General features: G+C 42.6%; 2 protein-coding genes across 5 annotated transcripts in view; both read right to left on the bottom strand.

Moving 5' to 3' along the window:
- Positions 1 to 1147: 1147 nt before the first annotated feature.
- Positions 1148 to 21346, bottom strand: part of EFCAB2 (EF-hand calcium binding domain 2) — a 116466-nt gene continuing 96267 nt past the window's right edge. The window contains exons 3-6 of one of the 4 annotated variants that reach the window (XM_064594431.1): positions 7019 to 7098; positions 6378 to 6420; positions 6204 to 6270; positions 1148 to 3175 (exon numbers count right to left, since the gene is read on the bottom strand). In XM_064594431.1, the coding sequence (XP_064450501.1) occupies positions 3060 to 3175; positions 6204 to 6270; positions 6378 to 6420; positions 7019 to 7098 (306 nt within the window). In that variant the 3' untranslated portion in view covers positions 1148 to 3059. The remainder of the gene's footprint in view (positions 3176 to 6203; positions 6271 to 6377; positions 6421 to 7018; positions 7099 to 21346) is intronic. The other 3 variants (XM_045877592.3, XM_045877590.3, XM_045877589.3) reach the window with 3 other exon arrangements.
- On the bottom strand, positions 12957 to 21139 carry LOC123846305 (large ribosomal subunit protein uL22-like). Its single transcript, XM_054508100.2, has one exon. The coding sequence runs from the start codon at positions 21080 to 21082 to the stop codon at positions 20579 to 20581; it is 504 nt and encodes a 167-aa protein (XP_054364075.2). The 5' UTR covers positions 21083 to 21139; the 3' UTR covers positions 12957 to 20578.

Genomic DNA, 21346 nt, shown 5'->3' with positions numbered 1-21346 from the left:
TCCATAAGTGATGCTTCCCCACCCTCATTTGTATTTGCTATTCCAGCAGCCTGGGTTATTACTTGGGAATGGCAGGGGAGCCAGCCCCCCGCCCCACCCCCCACCCCCCAGCCACACTAGTCGCTGCCTGTAGAGGCTTGTCCTGAGGCCCTGCCCCCTTTCAGTCTGGTAGCTGCCCCTCCCCGCATCTGTCCCTCATACGAGGGCTCCACGGACCATCACTACACCTGCGTGCTCGTGACTCCCCAACTGCCTGGACCTTCGGTTCCTTCCATCCCAGATGCCAAAACCTGAACCCTGAGTCAACACAGCAACCCTCCGTGCTTGTTCCTGAGCCTGGGTTACTGAACACAATCCTCCAGGATTCCCCCAAAATCCGTACATGGGCTCTTGCTCATCTCCTGCTCCGTAACCCGCTCTCTTCTTCCTCGTTCGACAATGAAACCGAGGCCATTGGGTAGAAGCTGTACACGCTGGTTCGCTGCTCCAAACCACCCCAGAGCAACCCTTTTCTTGCGCTGGGATCCAGCCCCTCCTGCTTCCTTAGGGTCTTCAGCTTCTGTGCTGACAAACCCACATGCTTCCACTCTGCTGAAAATCAGTCCCTCCGCCTTGCGGTCTCTCTCCAGCCCTGTCCTCATGCTCCACTTGCCCACAGTGTTCTGGCCCTCCAGCCACTGAACCCTGCACCCTGTCACTCACCAAATCTGCTCCTCAGAGGCCACCAGTGAACTCTGCCACAACTGGTGGACATTTTCTGTCTTCAATTTACCTGCCCTCTCTGCGGCACTTGGCTTCTCCTTGTGTTCCTCTCCCCCTTGCCTCTCGTGGGCTCCTCCCCCTCTGCTCGCCCTTAAATGCTGATGTCCCCCCTGCGCTGTCGACGCTCTTCCTTTTCCTTTCCACTACTCTTCTACTACTTTTTTCCTTAACTATTGCTGAGACCTCCACAATCCATCTCTCTTGCTAGATCTTCCTCCTACTGACCCAACTGATTGGATGTCTCCCCTGGGTGTCTCACTAGGTCCCCAATCCCAGGATGTCCACCGCCAAACTCCCCATTTTGCCCACCAACCCTGACTTGCTTCTTGACTTTCTCACTAAATAAATGGCTCTCTATAATCCACCCGCTGTCCACCCACTTGGCTTTTCCCAACCTATCCCCTTCCACCAACCAAGTCCCTTACCACCTAGTCTCCCTGCTTCTAGTCTCGACTCTTCAAGATCATTTTCCATACAATTTACAAATGATCTTTCTCTGTGATCTTCAGAAAAAGTCCAAATTCTAACACGAAAAACCTAACTGTATGACCAACCCGATATCCTTAATGATACAGCTCCTCTCTACCACCCCAACTTCATCTCTCATCATGTTCCCCAAGTCTCCTACACTACCTTCAATTCCCAGAGTGCTCCATGTTTTAGGACACCCCCAGGGTGTCTGTACTCACTGCTCCCCTATGGAAACCCCCTGTGTCCCGCCACCAGCTTAGTAAACTACTCGCCTCTACCTTAGGTGTCACCTGATCTGGGAGGCCCTTTCTGCTCACTAGACCCTTTCCTCACCCAGAAACTCACCCACCAGGCCGAGTGAGCTGCCCTCTTTTGCACTTCAACAGCACCCTGAATGTGCCCCAGGCTGAAATGTGGTTGCTGACTGACTTGCCGATCTCCCTCACTAAACCGTGACCTTCATGGGTTAGGGATGGAGCCACCTCGCGACTCCAGTTCTTAACAGAGTACCTAATAATACTCAATAAATGTTTCATGAACCAATGAACAAACAGTGATAAATCATCTCTCCAGTAGCAGCCCCCTGTCTTGCATACCTAGGAGGAAGAATCGTAAGCAACATCAAATGTTGGGGAGAAGCATCTTCAAATAGAGGAGGAAGCATCTTCAAATAGAAATCACTGTGTATGCATGACAGAACAACATAGGTTATGGAAGATTATTCATTTTCCTTCACCTTATTTTGCCCTTTGCTTGTAAGTCCCTGGGTCTTTCTCCATCATGATTCCTTGTGTTCAGACTTTATTCTGCTTTTCCCACAGCTGTAGCTCCTCCATACCACACAATTTCTCAATATTCTTACTCAGTATTCAGAGCAATATTCTCACAGCAGCTATTCTGAATAGCTAAGAATTCTTTTTTTGTTTATTTTTTAATTTAAATTCGATTAGAATAGCTAAGAATTCTAGGGGCGCCTGGGTGGCTCAGTTGGTTAAGCAGCTGCCTTCAGCTCAGGTCATGATCCCAGGGTCCTGGATCGAGCCCCGCATCGGGCTCCCTGCTCGGCGGGGAGCCTGCTACTCCCTCTCCCTCTGCCTGCCTCTCTGCCTACTTGTTCTCTCTCTCTATCTCTCTGTCAAATAAATAAATAAAATCTTAAAAAAAAAAAAAAAGAATAGCTAAGAATTCTAAAGACCGGAAGAGAACGGTCACTCCTTATGTTGTCAATTTCCATTCAGTCTTCTTGTCTCTAGATTCAGTGACCTCAACTCCATTCGCTACTCCGCACAGTGGTAACACGCTGGATCAGCACACTTACATTTTTACACTAAGTTACTAACATTTCAAATGAGATTTGTAATCGACACTCATAAGGGATTAATTATTAACATTCCTTTCAACAACTCCCCCTCCCCATCCAGATGCTGAAGGTTTGTTGTTTGTTGCTTTCACCACGTTGATACTGGTTCTCACTTTGTGGTCACCCAAGATCTTTCTATGCCAAACCTTGGATCATTTCTGGTCATTCTTCATTTTGTCAGCGTAATGAATTTGAAGGTCACCGGGGTTTTATTGTAGAAAATCCACAACAATCCACGGATAATGTTAAAATGTTTTTAAGAATAAGCTTTAAAATAATTAGCCATTGGTCATTCCATAAGGCAGACATACCAAATAAATTTGTGTTCATCTTTAAAAAACAAAGTATTGTGAAATAGTTGTCACTGGGCATTAATTAGCATGTGTAGAAATTATAAGATGTGAAATTAATAGGGACAGGCCATCTCTACGGTCATCCTTTCGGTGAGAAATTACGTCTCCAGAACCTAGCTGTCATCCACCACCATCATGGCTATGTAGTCCTTGTAATGAATGGAATTCGATTCTGGGTCAATGGCAGCAGACAGCATTTCTTCCATTTCTTCCTGAGAAAAAGGCTCACCTGGGAAAGATAAGAAGGGAGATTCATCACTGACAATCTTCTGATCGTCTTCTTTCTCTTTCCACCAGCCAGTTTCATTGCCCTGCAGCTGCACAGGCCCCCGCTGGGTCGCCAGCTCCCCTCCCGGGGCCCTGGGGTCAGCACATCATGCCAGTCCAGAGATTCCAAGAGCGTGCTGTTGTGCCCCAGGCAGATTTGGGGCTTACTTTACCTTGCAGACGTCATAGCTCAAGCAACGTATAAAATTGATCACTTGAGCCAACACAGCAGGAGAACATTAAGACATCCTGAACAAGGTTGTTTCTTTAAATTAAGGCTATTGGGATTGCCTAAGGATTCACCCGAAGTCCCAGTTTTCTAGGGAGTCTAGTCATTACGTTTGCAAGGGTGTGAGGATGGGACCACATGGTCTCGATGCAAATTGCTGAAGAGCAGAGGCTCGAACTGCAACAACTAGGTCTCTGAATATTCCCTAACCAGGTCCGGCCAACTTCATGATGCCAGCTGAGCCCAGGGACAGATGCCATTCATCCACTGTGTCTAAATGGCCCTCTTTGTTATAGTTTGGCCCAGTGTTGCTGTCAAACGAAACCAAAAGTGGCAAAGAAAATCTGTGGCTTTCGCTGGATTCAGACAGTAGCTGAGGATCATCTTGGACATTGGTTTCATCAAGATGAGAAGCAAACTCAGGATGAATGTTGGAAATATTGCCAAGTACTTAAGAAAGAACTTTGTCCTGATATTAAGCAAAAATACAGAAACATCAAAATTGCCACTTTCCCCCCTAAAGAGTCTTCTCTGAGCAGATGAGTTACCAAGGCCGGAGGATCACTTACCTTCTGACCTTGCCACCTGCCACCATGAACAGGTGAAATTCAGGAATTCAGCTCGTACTACAGAAATTATTCAAGTGGTGATCATGATGACAATGATGACAGATTATCAAACAAGGGGAGTGTGTCAAGTTCTTGAAACCATACCTACATCCTAAGACAAGAATGCCTACAGAGCCTATGGAGACAGATTCTGAATCTTTCTTATACTGGGCTAAATCCACTGCCAATGAATTCTGATGGGCACCATGGAAGTCCTTAAAAGAATACTAATAACAACTATTTATTGAGAGCTACTGTGTTCCAGACACTGACCTATGTGCTTCGGATACATTAACTAAGTTAACCTCCCAGGTACCTCATTAGAGGTAAGAACTGCTACCCCACTTACAGAAGACACCAGGGGCACCTGGGAGGCTCAGTCAGTTAAGTGTCTGACTCTTGATTTCAGCTCAGGTCATGATCTCAGGGTCATGGGATCAAGCCCCGCACAAGCCCCGCATCAGGCTCCCTACTCAGTGGGGAGTCTGCTTCTCCCTCTCCCTCTGCCCCTCCCCCTGCTCTCTCTCAAAAGCCCCAGTAGCCTCCTGACGGGTCTCACCACTCCTCTGATGAGCCGCCAGCACCAGATGGACCTTCCAACAATCTCTCCTGCACCACGAGGCCCATGTGCTCAGCACCCTCCAAGGCTTCTGCGGTGCCCACACGGTGACTTCCAACCCCCGAGCCCAGACCTCAACAGGCCAACCCACAGATCTCCCCAGATTCGTCTCCTGCTGTCTGCCAGCAAGACCCTCTGGGCCCTCTCCCCTCATAGACTCTGCGATATCGTGATATCACACTCACCCCTGCCTCCCCGCTATTGTTCACACTGTGTGATCAAGATGCATCTCTCTCCATCGGCCCCTTCACACATTCTTCGTTCATCTGCTCATTCATTCTTTCATTTATTCATTCAACACACATTTGTTGAGACTGACTGGGTGGGGGCTGGAACGCATAAGACTTTACCCCTGCTCTCAGTAACTCACCCATACAAAGTCTACCATCCTGAGAATCCACTGTCTTATATTGTGAATTGTCTTATGTCACTTTTCTTTCCCCCAGTAAAATATCGTGGAGAAATGGAGATTTTAGTACCTCTCACTGCCCTTAGTGTCCCTCACCTCCACATAGCAGGTCACCATATTAATGACAATGAACTCTTTCTGGCCAATTCATATTGCCTAGTATAATCCAGGATTCACTCCCCTTAAAATGTGAACTCCTAAGACATCTGTTACAGTGTCACAAGAGGTTGGTGGCAGCTGTGACAGCCATGTCATTCTTGCCCTCGCTGCCTGTGGCCCCACATTGTGGTGCGTCAGGCAGACGCGGTCCAGTCAGCTGCGCAGGTGGACGCAGCGTTGGTCTCCCCTCCTCGCAATTAGTTGCACTTCTGATTCCGTCTCAAGTGATTACAACTCTGAATCACACTGGACTCGATCTGCAAACCAGTGAACTGAACAAAGGATGGGAGATTGGGGAGGTGACCAAGGGAAGCACGGTTTCAAGAGAACGCCCATTAGGCCACTGACATTCAGGGAAAACAAACTTACACATCAGCCGAAGCAGAGAGAGTGCCTCAAGGAAACATGGCGGCACAGATAGGTGTGCCGATACGATGGCCGAGTGTGTGTGTGTGTGTATAGGTCAAGCTCAAAGCAAATATAGAGTTCCACCAGCATAAAAAGCTGTAAGTTTGTGTGGATTCCATTCAATGGAGGCTGTATTATCTGTAAGTTCATCAACTGAAAAGCTGTTTAAAAAAGAATTTTTATATAATCCAATTCAAATCTTCAATCTAGTAACAGGCATTGATTTATAATGATTGACAGTTCACGTTTTTCAAGTGGCATAGCTTTTATTCTGAAAAATACTCTAAGTGAATGGAGTGACTTCAATTTACAGAAGTATCTTTATTCGTTACAAAATCCTATAAGGCAACAATCAATCTTCCCTTAACCTACCCTTTGTCCACTTAACCCCACAAAACAGAAACCACACCAATACCAAAATAATAGGAATAGTAAATAACTCTTTCAACCAGAATGATTGATTTAAAAGTGTCTCCTAGAATTTTTCCATAATTGTTGTTAAATTATTTATCACTTAAATAAGTCACAGTTATAAAATAAGCAATAAATCACTCTTACCTTCTTCAGTCATATACTTGATCAGTTCTTCCTTAGTCAGAAATCCACGTTTAGATGGATCTAACACCTAAGAGAAAAGAAAGGGTAGATATTATAGTTTTTGTTTGGTGAATAAATTCTACAGGATGAATTTTTCATACACATACATATATATAAAATCTGGAGCTCACGTACCTCAAACGCTCGAAGAAGGGTATCTTCTGGACTTGGTCTGTATCTAATTATGCAGTAAAAGGGGCACATACCACAGTATTTAGCTCAGTCTCTACACAATAAATGATCACATAAAATGAAATAAAAGCTGCTAAGGTACAAGGATAATAATACTTCCCTCACTGAAACATGTTTGGATTTCTAGATCTGAAAGTTGAAAGCACTCCACACCCACAGAAGATACTTAGTTCAAAATCACTGGCCTATGTGATGATATCTATTAGCCTTTTTCATCATTGTGAAAATCAACTTATTTGGAAACAAAATTTCTACTATAAACCAACTGTGGTAAGGTAACATTACATGTTCCTTAGAAAAAGAGGTAGGGTGAATTCTCACTGATAGCTCACAATAGAAGATAATAAACATGTTGTTGATTTACGACTTTTGTGGCACTTTGCTTATAAGATTAATACAAAAGTGGTTGATATTTCTAAGCACATTTCACCTGGCAGTTCAGAGGTATAGTGAAAAGTCAGAGGGAGCTATCCCAGGATAAATATTTGGTTGAGTATAATATACAAAGTAAAAAAGCCAAGCGTTTTGAAATTAATGTAATTCTAATCATTACTTTACCTTAACAATTGCATGTACCTTCTTACCTTCTCTCCAGTAGTACTTCGGTCATCACTGGAAGAAATTTTTCAAATCGAATGTATCCAGTGGGTTCTTCTTCCTCTACCTAAACTCAGTAAAAAATAGCCACATATTACTTCAACAAGTGTATTGAGCAACTCCTTTTCACTATGCCAAGGGCTAGGAATTTGATAATGAGCATTCTTGGGCATGGTCTCTGCTCATAGAGTTTCTATTTGGTAGTGGAGACATAGATTAACCAAAAAACAACAGAGCTGAGTGTCTAATTATAAACACAGTGAAGTGAAGGAGCTTGGGTCTATTAGAGTGTAGAGCAAAGGAAAGTTCTAGACTAGATCAGGAAAGGCATTCATGGGGACTCACACCAGAGCTGATGTATAAAGTGTGAGTAGAAGCCATCAGGGACGAGACTCCAGGCAGAGGAGGCCTTGGAGGCCAGGAGGCTAGGGGGCATAGGGAGCAAGGAGGAGAATGTTTCCAGATGAGGCTAGAGGGAGAGAGAGACACCAGCCTTGCAGCGCCTTATGGTCCATGAAAGTGGCTTTGGTTGTTATCCTAAGACCAACGGGAGATCCCTGAAGGTCTGGTAGATGTGCGTGTGAAAGATCACACTGGTTGTGGGCAAGGCGGCTTCTGTGGTGGGCTCAGCAGCTGTGATAGAGCTTGGATTAGAGTGGTGGCCATGGGGGAAAAGTGAATGGTTTCAAAAAATATTTAAGTAGTAAAAGCCATAGGACCCAGGGGCACCTGGATGGCTCAGTCTGTTAAGTGTCCGACTCTTGGTTTCGGCTCAGGTCATGATCTCAGGGTCGTGAGATCGAGCCCCGTGTGGTGTTCCACGCTCAACAGGGAGTCTGTCGGAGGTTTTCTCTCCTTCTCCCTCTGCCCCTTGACCCAGTCATGTGCACATGCTCTCTCTCTCTCTCAAAATAAATAAATCTTAAAAAAAAAAAGGAGGGGGCAATAGAACCTGGTGCTGCATCTATTATGGACAAGGATGAGAAAGAAGAGAGGAGTCAAGGATTCTGACTTGCACAAATGGGATGGAGTAATGCTTTTCCCTGTGATAAGGAACATGGGATAAGGGACCAGGTTAGGGGACCAATCATATCTCAAGGAAAAAGTACATATCAAATCACTGTAATAATTACTAAATGCCTATATAGTTAATGGAACTTTGTTATACCACCACTAAATAAGAGAACACTACACCTGAGAAACAGAAATTTTGGTATCTAGCACTGTTAGATGAGAAGGAGAGACTCCTGCCCATAGGTTCACTTTGATGTTGTGGTTGAATAAAACACTATTGATCTGAACTTTCATGTCAGGCTATTTACAAGGAGCTGTAAATTTTCCACTCCCTTTCAAAAATCCCATTAAAAGGCTCATCTATCCCAATTCAACAGAGAACCGTTTAACAGATTTATTCTTTGAGCAAAAAATAAGAAATCTGTAAGGTGCTGCTAAGTGGAATACCCTGTTGTCCAAATGACTGTTTTCCAGTATTTATACTGGATGCTCTCACCCAGAATGAGTGGAGCCCTCGGATTCCACTATCAACAGAAATTGTCATCCATCTAATGACAGAATGATACTCCAGAATCTCTGAGCCCATCAATACATGAACAATTGTTTCAGCTGCCTCGAGGCAGGCAAGATTTTGCAAATTCATGTTCACCTGGCTCCGATGTGCTTGAGTCGCACTCTATAACTACCTACCCCGGCAGCCTCTTAAAAATAAAATGTCAATCCCATGAGACGACCTTCGGAGGGATAATTTTTAAATTAAAATGGTGAGTTTCTATGCTGATTATTCCAGAAATGTGCACCAGAAGCTAGAGCACTGGTCTGTTTCCCTCTCCCCCCACCCCGCCCCCAACAAATCACCGTGGAGCAAACAGTCTCGACCTTGAGAGATCAAAACCCCTCTGTATTTTATGAGCATCCTCATCAATCTACAAATGGTTTGTAGTGTTTCCAAAGGGAATCCACCTCTCTAGCACTCTCTCTACCACGCGAGAATTCACAACACATAGTATGTGCCCCGTGATGCTCCCCAGGCTCCCACAGGACTTCCACGAGCCCCCAGGGCTCTGAACACCAGGGTGAAAATGACAATCATTCTTGCCCCATCTATCTGTGAAGAGCCAAAACTGCACAAAAACAGCAAATTAAAGTAGATCTCCAGCTAATCGGGATAGCAGAGAAGGCATACATTTTCTTTGACTTTTTTTTAAAGTCAAAGAGGAATAATGAATAAACAGAGGGCTTGTGGTTACAAAGGAAGAAGAAAAATAAGTAAATCCATCTTCATCTTGGGCAGATTGTGAAAATCTTTCTATGACCCAACACTGTCCTCTAGAGGCCACATCTAATCCCTTCCTCTGTACAGAAAGACATGCAATGGCATAAAAACAATACAACTATATGACCATTCTTAATACAGTGTTAATAACCTGTTTAATATATACCAGAAAATATTTTATATTATAAAAGGTTTTTTAGTATTAAACTTTTGGGGTGCCTGGGTGGTTCAGTCTGTTAAGCATCTGCCTTCAGCTCAGGTCATGATCCCAGGGTCCTGGGATCCGCAGGATTGGGGCTCCCTGCTCAGTAGGGAGCCTGCTTCTCCCTCTGCCTCTGCCCCTCCCCCCAGCTTGTGCTCGAGCGCTCTCTCTCTCTCAATTAAATAAAATCTTTAAAAAAAATAACCTTTTTATTTTAGAATAGTTCTAGATTTAGATTTAGAAAAGTTGCAAAGATAGTAAAGAGTTCCCATTATACCACCTACCCAGTTTTCCCTGTTGTTAACCCTTAGTTTACTATGGTACAACTTTATTTGGTTTGTTGTCACAATTAACGAAGTGCTATTAATACATTAGTATTTACTAAACTCCATGCTCTATTTGGATTCCATTTGTTTTTCTAAAAGTCATTTTTAGGGACGCCTGGGTGGCTCAGTCGGCTAAGCATCTACCTTTGGCTCAGGTCATGATCTCAGAGTCCTGGGATTGAGTCCTGTGTCAGGCTCCTTGCTCAGCATGGAGCCTGCTTCTCCCTCTATGTGCAGCTCCCCCCTGCTTGTGCTCGCTCTCTGACAAATAAATAAATAAAATCTTTTTTTAAAAAGTCCTTTTTAAAATATGATAATTCCTCTATCATAATGAGGAAACAAGATTCTGGGAATCTGGAAACAAGAGTGGGGACAGGGAAGGATAAGATGTGATTCTATTATTTCTGGTGCAGACAAGCTAGTTAACCTTATGAGGCCATAGTAAGACAGGACAAAAACACTACTTTCCAGAAATGTTATGCAATAATGGCTCAATGGTTATTTAGACTCACATATTAAAATGCCTTTAAGGGGCGCCTGGGTGGCTCAGATGGTTAAGCATCTGCCTTTGGCTCAGGTCATGATCATAGGGTCCTGGTATCAAGCCCCACATCGGGCTCCCTGCTCAGCAGGGATTCTGCTTCTCCCTCTCCTTCTCCTGCTCCCCTGCTTGTGCTCTCTTGCTCTGTCAAATAAATAAATAAAATCTTAAAAATAAAATAAAATAAAATGCCTTTAAGATTTCATAGAAATATATCACATATCAAACTATATTCGTGTGTGTCGAAGGGGGATATATACATAGATATATATAGAGAGAATGAGTTAGGGGTTGAGTGTGTCCTCCCCAAATTCGTATATTGGTGTCCTAACACCCAGTACCTCAGAATGTGATTTATTTGAAGAGAGGTAATTTACAGAGGTAATCAAGTTAAAATGAGGTAATTAGGGTGGGCCCTAATCCAATATGACTGGTGTCTTCATAAAAAGGGGAAATTTGAACACAGTGACATGCACACAGGGAGAATGCCATGTGAGCATGAAGACAGCCATCTACAAGCCACAGCAAAAGGCCTGGAACAGATCCTCACAGACACCAGAAGGAACCAACCCTGCTGTGCCTTGACTTTGTACTTCTAACCTCCAAAACTGTCAGTTAATAAATTCCTGCTGTTTAAGTTATTTGTGATACTCTGTTACATCAGCCCTACCAAACACACACACACACACACACACACACACATATATTTATACACACACACATTCTAAGCATGCACGACCCATTGTAACCCAAAGACTTTGAATCACTATCAAGCTTAAGTCCCTATAATTACCAATTGGAGATTAACAAAGCAGATATTCGAAATTCAGAACTGATTTTACAGAATTGATACAGAGAAAATAATGCAGCCCAGATCTACTTTCTCCAAGAAAAAATTCCATTAACCAACTTATAACAAATGAACTCAAGAAAGACCCCCAGGTAACAGCGGACATGTTGGAAAACACTAGGAATTCAAGGCCATTTCTTCACTCTGAGCAAAGCCATAGTGGGAAAACCCACTTCTCCCCTGTATTGGGGAGGTTTTTTTTACAAAAAATGGATGTTGCCTTTCTCATGGAAAAATATCACAATATATTCAGCATGTTAGACCAAGAACAGTTTATAAAAGATTCTGACTAATCTGCCCCCCTGGCGTCCTCCTCTGTAGCAGGTCTACCCGACACAGCTGCTGTGAGGTTCACATGAGACATGACATGAGGTTCTGTGAACTGTGAGTCTCTTCTTATGATTATGATGATTTCTATCAACAGTGCACACACACCTGGTTCTCTATCGTGCAATGACACCTCCTCCCAAAAGAATCAATCTCTGGTGCTGAAATCTCCAACACAGCCTCCCGGACCCACCAAATGGACCTAACTTGTGTCTGTAAATGCCACACGGCTTGTGGCGAGAACGTGCTCCACTGCTGGGCCGCCCTACAACCCTGTGCCTGGCCCCGCCCCTGGCCTGGAGGACAGGGCGTGCGCCTCCCCCTCCACCGCCGCCTCCCTCTGCCTCCCCTTCCGCCGCCTCCCTCCGCCGCCTCCCCCTCCGCCTCTTTCCGCCTCTCCCTCCGCCGCCTCCCCCTACCTCTCCCTCCGCCGCCTCCCCCTACCTCTCCCTCCGCCGCCTCCCCCTCCGCCTCTTTCCGCCTCTCCCTCCGCCGCCTCCCCCTACCTCTCCCTCCGCCGCCTCCCCCTCCGCCTCTTTCCGCCTCTCCCTCCGCCGCCTCCCCCTACCTCTCCCTCCGCCGCCTCCCCCTCCGCCTCTTTCCGCCTCTCCCTCCGCCGCCTCCCCCTACCTCTCCCTCCGCCGCCTCCCCCTACCTCTCCCTCCGCCGCCTCCCCCTACCTCTCCCTCCGCCGCCTCCTCCTCCGTCTCTTTCCGCCTCTCCCTCCGCCGCCTCCCCCTCCGCCTCTTTCCGCCTCTCCCTCCGCCGCCTCCCCCTCCGCCTCTTTCCGCCTCTCCCTCCGCCGCCTCCCCCTACCTCTCCCTCTGCCACCTCCCTCCGTGCCCCTTTGGACTGACTGATCCGACAGCGGGGAGTACCAGCCGGCCACCAAACACACCCCTCCTGTTCAAAAGACAAAACCAAGCCAACCAATAGATCTTGTTACCGCCAACAGGAATGAGGCAAGTACATTATACTCTGGTTTGCTTCAGCCACGAGGACGGATGAGGTGCTGAAAAGGAGGTAACAATTGGCAAGTAGCCTCGGCAGCATTTAGGAATGCAGAAATAATAAGCCACTTTGCAGGAAGACCCCCCAGCTCCGCCTTCAGGTACCCGACTTACAGTGAATTCATCTTCCCGGCAGCTGTTCGCCTGGCTACCAGGGTCCTGATCCGCCGGGCTGCTCCCTCCCGAGAACCCGGGCGGAGCAGGCGGCCTGAAGGGAACACACCGCTTCCCGGCCCCACCAAGGGCCCGTCCTGGAGGCCACCGCAGCACCCGCAGACACCCCAGTCTCTCTGCCCCCTCTTCCCGGCATGAAGAAGGCTCAGTAAATATATACGGTGTGGGATTTTTTAAAAATATTTTTAAAAATCAAAGCCTGATTCTCACTCCACCTTGGCAAAAGTCCATTTTCTCAATCTGTTTTGCTTCTGCAGAATCGGGCACTGGAGGTGAAGTGCCCACCTTGTCTGTCATTGGGTCAGGTGTTTTGAGAGGACCACGGCCCAGAGTTCTTTACCCCCATTCCCACAGTGAAATCATCAGGCCAACCGTTTTCTCATTAAAGCATTATTTATTTTAATGCCAAACTCACTGAGTAGGTGCAATAAAACACGCAGTGAAAATTCATTTCTCCCCACTGACACAACCCTCAGTCAATAAATTGAACCATTTCATGCTTCACAAACGCAAGATAGTATCAGTAGTTAAGATGGTTTATAAAGCACCTACATTTCAACTAGTTCCAGGTCACCAAATAAGATATACATACCATTTTTTAACTATTTGTAGTAAAAAAAAAAAAAAAAAAAAAAAGCTATGAGATATTTCAAGTTAGACTCTAAATAACATATTCAAATTTTGACATAAATCATGTTTCAAAATGAAAACAGGACAATTTAGAAAATACTTCTCTACCTTGGATGGAATAAAATAATAACAAAAATTCATTGGCATTTGCCAAAAAAAATTACCTTTACAAATGAAAAATCTTTTTTTTTTTTTTTTTTTGAGAGAGAGCAAGCATGAGCAAGGAGGGGCAGAGGGAGAGGGAAAGAGAATCTTAAGCAGGTTCCACACTCAGTGCGGAGCTCGACGAGGGGCTCAATCCCAGGACCCTGAGCTCATAACCTGAGCCTAAATCAAGAGTACAACGCTTAACCAACTGAGCCGCCCAGGCGCCCCCAAATGGAAAATTTAAAAAGTCACCTACTTTAGAAAATTTATTTACTACAAACATTGCAGAGGCTGTTGTACAAAAATTAGGATATGTGATTCTTTCAGGTTAGAAGTCCCTTATTAATATAAGTATCAAAAAAAAAGTTTGAATCATCTCTCAGCTAGACCATCAGAGATGCTAAGAACCAACAGGTGGCTAAACCAGATAATTGATAATGTCCCTTCCAACTGTGAGTTTCTACACCTTGGAGCTATGAGGGAATTGGTGGCTGTCAAGCCATTAATTTCCCTATTTTATCCTCTTGTGGGGGGAAGAAGTCAAGGGGTTCCAGCTAAACTAACTATAAGATTATAGTCATGTTGAAAACATGCACAGGAAAATAATATGGAAGGAAGTGCACTAAAATATTACAATGGTCATATTAAGGTGATGTATTATTGGAAAGGATTTTTCTCTATCTCTTTAAAAATTTCCTATATTTCTTATATACAATAAAAATTTGAAATAAAAACTTGTATTAATCTCCTGTTATGGCTGTTTTATATAAAATTATGAAATGCATTTATTCATAAATACTATGTATTTATGTGAGAGGGAAAACCACTTTTATAGATTTCCCTGGGTTTTGTTTCCTGCTGCTGATCGCTGCTTTAGCACCATTTAGTGTTTTTCTTCTAACTACAGATATTTTCCTTGTACAACACAATCCCCTCAACACCCCTCCCCCCATTTACCTATTTCCATTCGGAAGTCATGGCTGGTAGCCATCACCAGGTAATCTCCAAAGTACCTCTTTGTCTACGGCTCTTTTTTATTTTTTTATATTTAAAGATTTTATTTATTTGAGAGAGAGAGCAGGAGGAGGAGCAGAGGGAGAGGGACAAGCAGACTCCCTACTGAATGCGCAGAGCCCGAGGCGGGGCTTGATCCCAGGACCCTGAGATCATGACTTGAGCCAAAATCAAGAGTCCACTGCCTAACCGACTGAGCCACCCAGGTGCCCCAATCAGTCTACAATTCTTTAACTCCAGCATCTAACATCAGCACAAATTAGAACAGATCTACTACCTTCTCCCACCTTCTCCAATGCCAGGGTGCTCAGGAAAAATAGCGGACAACAATGTTTCACATCACCTGCTACTTCAAAACCAGAACATAATTACCTCACCCTTTCCCAATCTCTGAGAAGCTTGGCACAGTTGGATTCTGAATGCTGTGACATCTCAGGGCTTATCTGGAACCAGGATGATGCAGTTATGGTTCAGACAGATGGACACGGCCACTTTACAAGTGTGTGGATTATATAGATTTTACCCTACTAACTAGACAGCCATTTCTGAAGTTTCAAAGATAAAAATTTCTGAGAATACTTAACCAATTAAAAATAATGAGAAACTGTGATTTGGGACCTCTGGGGCTTGTGGTATGTCTGGTGTGGTATGATATTTTTCATCCAAGATGAAAAATGCAGGAAATGACTCAGTAGAATCATTACATTGTTTTAGCTGGTTACTAGGGAATATTGAACACGTTGAAATCATAAAGGCTTCTCACCACTATTAATTTAACATTAAATCATTGACCACAGAAAATGCAACTGAACATTCATTTGTGGGTGAGTTTCTTCATTTAGTTAAATGAATGGGACTGAACACAATCTCAAATATTTAAATGCCTATGTATTTAAATTTTTGATGTTCACAATTTTAAAGTGTTTGAAACTATCTTGAGCCAAATTAGGATGGAGTTTTTTCAGTGTTCTTGTGTCTCTGAATGCCTGGTACCTGGCATGTGGTAAATGCTTGATAATTTTTTGATAGATGAATGATTACCAGCTTGCAATAGTTTTTAATTACTTTTACTACTGGAAACTTGGAATTTTTGAGCCCATGAATCAGATCTATTGTAAAACTCTTCTCTCAAGTATGTCTGCAGTGCTTTGCAAGCCTGAATTTTCCACTATTCTGATACTAGGTTTTGCAAGAGCAAGAAGAGACAGTGTAAGAACCGTAATTATAACCAGAATATTGCTCAGCCCACAGGAAACAGTAGAGCAGCTCCTCGAACCAGAATATGTCAGGCTTTGTTCTCGGTGCTAAGGATGCACTGATGTACAAAGCATAAAACCTTGCCTTCAAGGTGTTTTTATGACAGAAGGGAGTTTTAAGACAGAAGTAAATCAGTAATTTCAGATTATGTTGAACACCACAGACGAAACACAAAGGGTTGTATTGTCAAATCAGATTCGCCAGAATGAGAGATCTCACCTAGTATCAAACCTCCAAAGATACAGAGTCCTAAGACACCGGGGAGGCATGGGGCAGTTCGGGATGGCAACATCATCTCCGAGATGCTTTCTTGCCACATCAGGACTCACTCTGGCCCAGATTTAAACGTCAGGTCTCTAAGTGCTGTGGGTACTTGGAAGAAGAGCAGCCCAGAGCACGGGTAAGGGCAAGAACAAAGACTTTGTGTAGAAGTATGCAGGACATACTCAGAACCAGCAGGGAAGCCAATATGTGAGCAGAGACAATGGCAGGAAGTGACAGGCCTGACCACCTAGAGCCTTGTCAGCTGTGGTAACAGTACTTTGGGCTCTTTTCCTGAGTGAGTTGGGCACCTCAGAAGTAGGGTTCTGAGCAGTGGAGTGGCGGGCTCTGACTTAACCTTTTTTAAAAGCATCCTTTTTGCCTGTCATGTGACAAGTAGACTGCAGAGGACCAAGCGTAGGAGCAGAGAGTTCAAAGGCCACCATGGTAGTTCAGGGAGATGGGACAGCGGCTTAGACCAAGGTGATGGGTGTGGAAGTGGTGAGAAGGGGTCAGTTTATCATCTGAAGGCAAGATTCAGTGTCAGTACACATATAATGGATCTTTTTAAAGTCCAATTTTACAATCTCTGGTTTCCAAAACCACATGTTATGTGGTTATGTTGGACCCTGTGCTGGTCCTCTGTGCCTAGGATCCCGAGGGTGGGAGTCTGCTCCCTTCCCTCTCTGCACCCAAAACATCCCTCCCTTCCCCGGGTCAGTCCCACAGCTCCACTTGGCTCTCGATCATGTCTCCCTCCTTCCTACCCTCTTGGATGTTGCCTCTTCTCTCTGGTTAGCTAGGGAGAGTCTGTTCTACCAGTCTTTGGGTCATTTTCTGGGCTTTTTACATGGATATGTGTGTTATCTAGTTGTATCTGTGAGACGAGGTGAGCTTAAGGTCCTCCTACTCTGCCATCTTCCTCGGAAGTCCCATGTTTGACTTCTTTTGCTTAACATGTTCTTGTTGAAATTCATCCATGTCATGTGTGTATCATATTTTGTTCCTTTTTATCACTGAGTAGAGTAGTGGTCCATAGTATTTATCCATTCCCCAGTCAATGGACATTTAGGTTATTTTCAATTTTGGGCTGTTATGATTAGTGCTATCAAGAACATTTGGTTACAAATCTCGTGTGGACATGGACTTTCATTTTTCTTGGATAAATAGTTACCAATAGGATTGCCAGGTCATATAATGAGTGTATGTTTATCTTTATAAGACACTGGCACAGTTTTCCAAAGTGATATTCCTACCAGCAATGTGTGAATTATAGCTGTTCTAAATCCTTGCCAGTGTTTAATATTTTCAGAATTTCAAATTTTAGCCATTCTCGTGGATGTGTAGTGACACTTCGTGCTCCCCATCGGGTACAGATGTTCATCATTTTTTATGTGCTTGTTGGCCATTAATACATTTTCCTTTATGAAATGTCTATTCAAATCTTTGGCCAGTTTAAAAATTGGGTTGATGGCCTTCCTAATATTAGTTAAAACAGATGTTAATATATTCTGGATATAATGTCAAATAAATTATTTGCAAATATTTTCCCTCAGTCTGATCTGCATTTGCTTGGTTTGTTTTTAACTGTGTCATTTGGGCAAAATTTTTTAATATTGATGAAGGTAATCGTTATTTGTTGTGCTTTTTTTTTTTTTATGGTTCATGCTTTTTCTGTCTTATCTAAGAAATGTTTGGCTGACCCAACATCACATGGTTTTCTCTCTGTCTTCTTCCAGAAGTTTATAGTTTTAGCTCATCTATTCAGGTCTACGGTCCACTTCAAGTTAACCTTTTTGTGTGGAGGAAAAGAGTGCTGAAGTTTGTTTTCTTTCTATTCAGATACCCATTTGCTCCCACACGATTTATTGAAATGATGATCCTTTCTTCATTGAATTACTTTGGCACCTCTGTCAAAGATATATGTATGGTTCTATGTCTGGATCCTCCAGTTTGTTCCATTGGTCTATAGATCTCTCAGTACACAAATATCACACTTGTCAGGATTATTGTGGTTTCATGGTAAATCTTGCAATCAGGTAGTAAAAGACCACCCTTGCCCTTCCTTTCCAAAATTATTTTGGTTATTTTAGCTCCTTTGCTTTTCCATTCAAATTTCAGAATCAGCTCATAAATTTCTTCAAAAAATCCTGCTATAATTTTGATTGAAAATGTACTGAATCTATTAATCAAAGAACTACCCCCTTAACAATGTTATTTTGCAATCCATGAACATGTATATCTATCCATTTAACTCTTAATTTCTCTTCATAGTGTTTGCTGTTTTTGGTGTATAGGTCTTGACTTTATTTTGTTAAATTTATTCATTATTCTATTTTTAAGCTTTTTTAGTGGGGTTGTTTACTTAATTTCATTTTTCTTATTGTTGATTTCTAATTATAGAAATAAAATTAATTTTTCATGTTGACCATATAGCCTGTGATCTGGCTAAATTCACATATTAGTTCTTGTGGCTTTTTGGTAAGTCTCTTAGAATTTTCTACATGAAAAATCATGTTGTCTGAAACAGAAAGAGTTTCACTTTTTCTTTTCCAAACTGCGTATCTTTTATTATTTTTTCTTACTTTATTGTACTAGCTGGGGCTTCAAGTAAATGGTGAATAGGAGTGATGAACGCAGGCATCTGTGCCTCGTTCATGATTTGAGTATGAGTATGATTTTAGCCTTGAATTTTAGTAGCTGCCCTTGGCCGGCTTGACAAGTTTCCTTTTATTCTTCGTTTGCTGAGTATTTTTCTCTTCAATGGGTATGGAATATTTTCAAATGTTCTTCCTATATTTACTGAAATGATCATATGGTCCATCTACTTTGTTCTGTTGATGTAATAAATAATAAAGTACATTGATTGATGTTGAGCCAACCTTAAATTCCTGAGATAAACTCCACTTGCTCATGATGTATTATCCTTTAAACATGTTGTTGAAATTGATTTGGTAAAATCTTATTAAGGACTTTTACATCTATGTCAGTAAGCTCTGTTCTTTTTCGTAATAGGATTGTCTGGCTTGAATATCAGAGTAATGCTGGCCTAGAAAGTGTTATCTCCTGTGACGTTTCCAAAAAGAGTTTTGTGTAGAATTGGTATTATTTCTTCCATAATGTTTGAGAGAATTCTCTAGCAAAGCCATCTGAACTTCTAGTTTTCTTTATGGGAAAGTTTTTAATTATAAATTTAATTTTCATAATTGATACAGGGCTATTCAAATTCTCCAGATTTTCTTGGGTCAGTTTTGGTAATTTGTGTGTCTCAGGGAATTTGTCCATTTCATCTAAGTTGCCAGGTTTATTAGCATAAGGTTCTTTATTATCCTTTTAAAATGTCTGAAGGATAATGATAAACCCTCCTTTAATCTTGATGTTGGTAATTTGTCTTGATCACCTTAGCTAGAGGTTAATCCAATTTTATTTGAAAAGACTAGTTTTTTGCTTTTAGTGATTTTCTCTATTTTCTATTTCACTGATTTTTGCTCTTCATAATTTTGTTCTTCCATTTATACTGGGTTTTTGTTGCTCTTCTTTTTCCAGCTTGTTAAGATGAGAATTTAGATAATTAATTTTAGGTCTTTTTTTATTTTCCAGTGTAAACATTTAAAGTTGTAAATTGGCGTCTAACCACTGCTTACCTGTATCCCACAAAGTTTGACATACTGTATTTTCATTAACATTCAGGGCAAAATATTTTGTAATTCCCCTTGTGATTTCTTCTTTGATTCATGAATTATTTAGAAGGAGGTTGCTTAATTTCAAGTATTTGAGGATTTCCTAATTATCTTATTCTCAATTGATCGCTAACTTAATTCCTTTTTTAATTTTTTTAATTTACTTTTTTTTAGAGAAAGAGAGAGAGCAGGAGCAGTGGGGAGAGACAGAGGGAGAGGGAGAGAGAATCTTAAGCAGGCTTCACACTGAGCACAGAGCCCGACATGGAGCTTAATCTCACGAACTTGAGATCATGACCTGAGCCGAGATCAAGAGTCAGACACTTAACTGAGTCACCCAGGCGCCCCTTAATTCCATTTTTAAAATCAAAGAACATATCCTATATGATTTTAATTTTTAAAAATTTACTGAGACTTGTTTTATGGCCCAGCACTTAATCTATCCTATTGAATATTCCCTGTACACTTGGAAAGAACATGTATTTTGCATTTGTGGGTGTATGTCCTATAAATATCAATTAGATCAGAGTGACTAATGGTTGATCATCTATGTCTTTGCTGATATTTTATGTAGTTGTTCTATCAATTATTTAGAGAGGGTTGTTATAAGTTCCTTCTATGATGATGGAATTGTCTGTTTCTGCCTCTCATCTGTCCATTTTTGTTTCATGTCTATTGCAGCTCTGTTATTAGGTACACAGACATTTAAAATTTTTATACCTTTCTGATAAATTGACCTTTTTTTTCCCCTCTTTTTATTTTTATTTGCATTTATTCTGTGCAGAATTTACTCCTGGACCATAAGTTTTTGTTTCTTCAGTTTCTTCTGGGATATCTTTTACTTCTGTGCAACCTCCTCTTCTGATTTAGGAACAATCTGCTCTTTTTCAGTAAGGATCATCTCAATGTGGCAGGGAGAGCTCATGTGTGGGTTAATCCAACCATGAGCCCTATACGTTCTATGCCACATCTTGGGGATTTTGTTCACCTGGATGTGCTCAATGACCAGAGAATCAACATCTAAACCCTTAAGTTCAGCATTACTCTCTGCATTTTTAAGCATGTGCAGTAAAAATTCAGCACTCTTCTTGGGCCACCGACCCTGTGCCCAGCCCCACTGTTCGGCCTGGGCACACCTACCAACTCCACCACTATAGCGACAGAATGGCACACAATGCTTCTGTAAAGTGATGTCTTTCAGATGCTTGGTGGGTTTTTGGATATGCATACCCTTGATGGCCTGGGCAGTTTCACGTGCGTTCTTAAAGTGAACACGAAGATTTGAACCTCTTGATTTACATGATTTCGTAGGGTTTTCTGGGTCAAGCGAATAGCGAACCATTTTCAGAGGTCACCTCAGGCCACTTAGGGGAAGAGATAAATTGACCTTTTTAAAAAAATCACTGTACAATGTCAAAATCTCACCAACATAGGTCTTATTTTCCAAACGCTTTTTTAGCTCTCCTTACTAATTATTTTAAGTTCTCCACAATTCCATTTAGGTTTGAACTTCAAAGGCTGTCGACCTCTCCACGCCCTTCCAACTGGTACTGAGACGCTGTCATGTCCTCCCAGCTCCCACATGGAAGATCCTGGAAGGATATAA

Source organism: Mirounga angustirostris, unplaced genomic scaffold (genome assembly GCF_029215605.1).
Source record: "Mirounga angustirostris isolate CCGP_5_RB_7025 unplaced genomic scaffold, mMirAng1.0.hap1 SCAF_6, whole genome shotgun sequence".
Classification (NCBI taxonomy): domain Eukaryota; kingdom Metazoa; phylum Chordata; class Mammalia; order Carnivora; family Phocidae; genus Mirounga; species Mirounga angustirostris.
The sequence above is the reverse complement of the archived record's forward strand: the minus strand, read 5'-3'. Positions and strand labels throughout refer to the sequence as shown.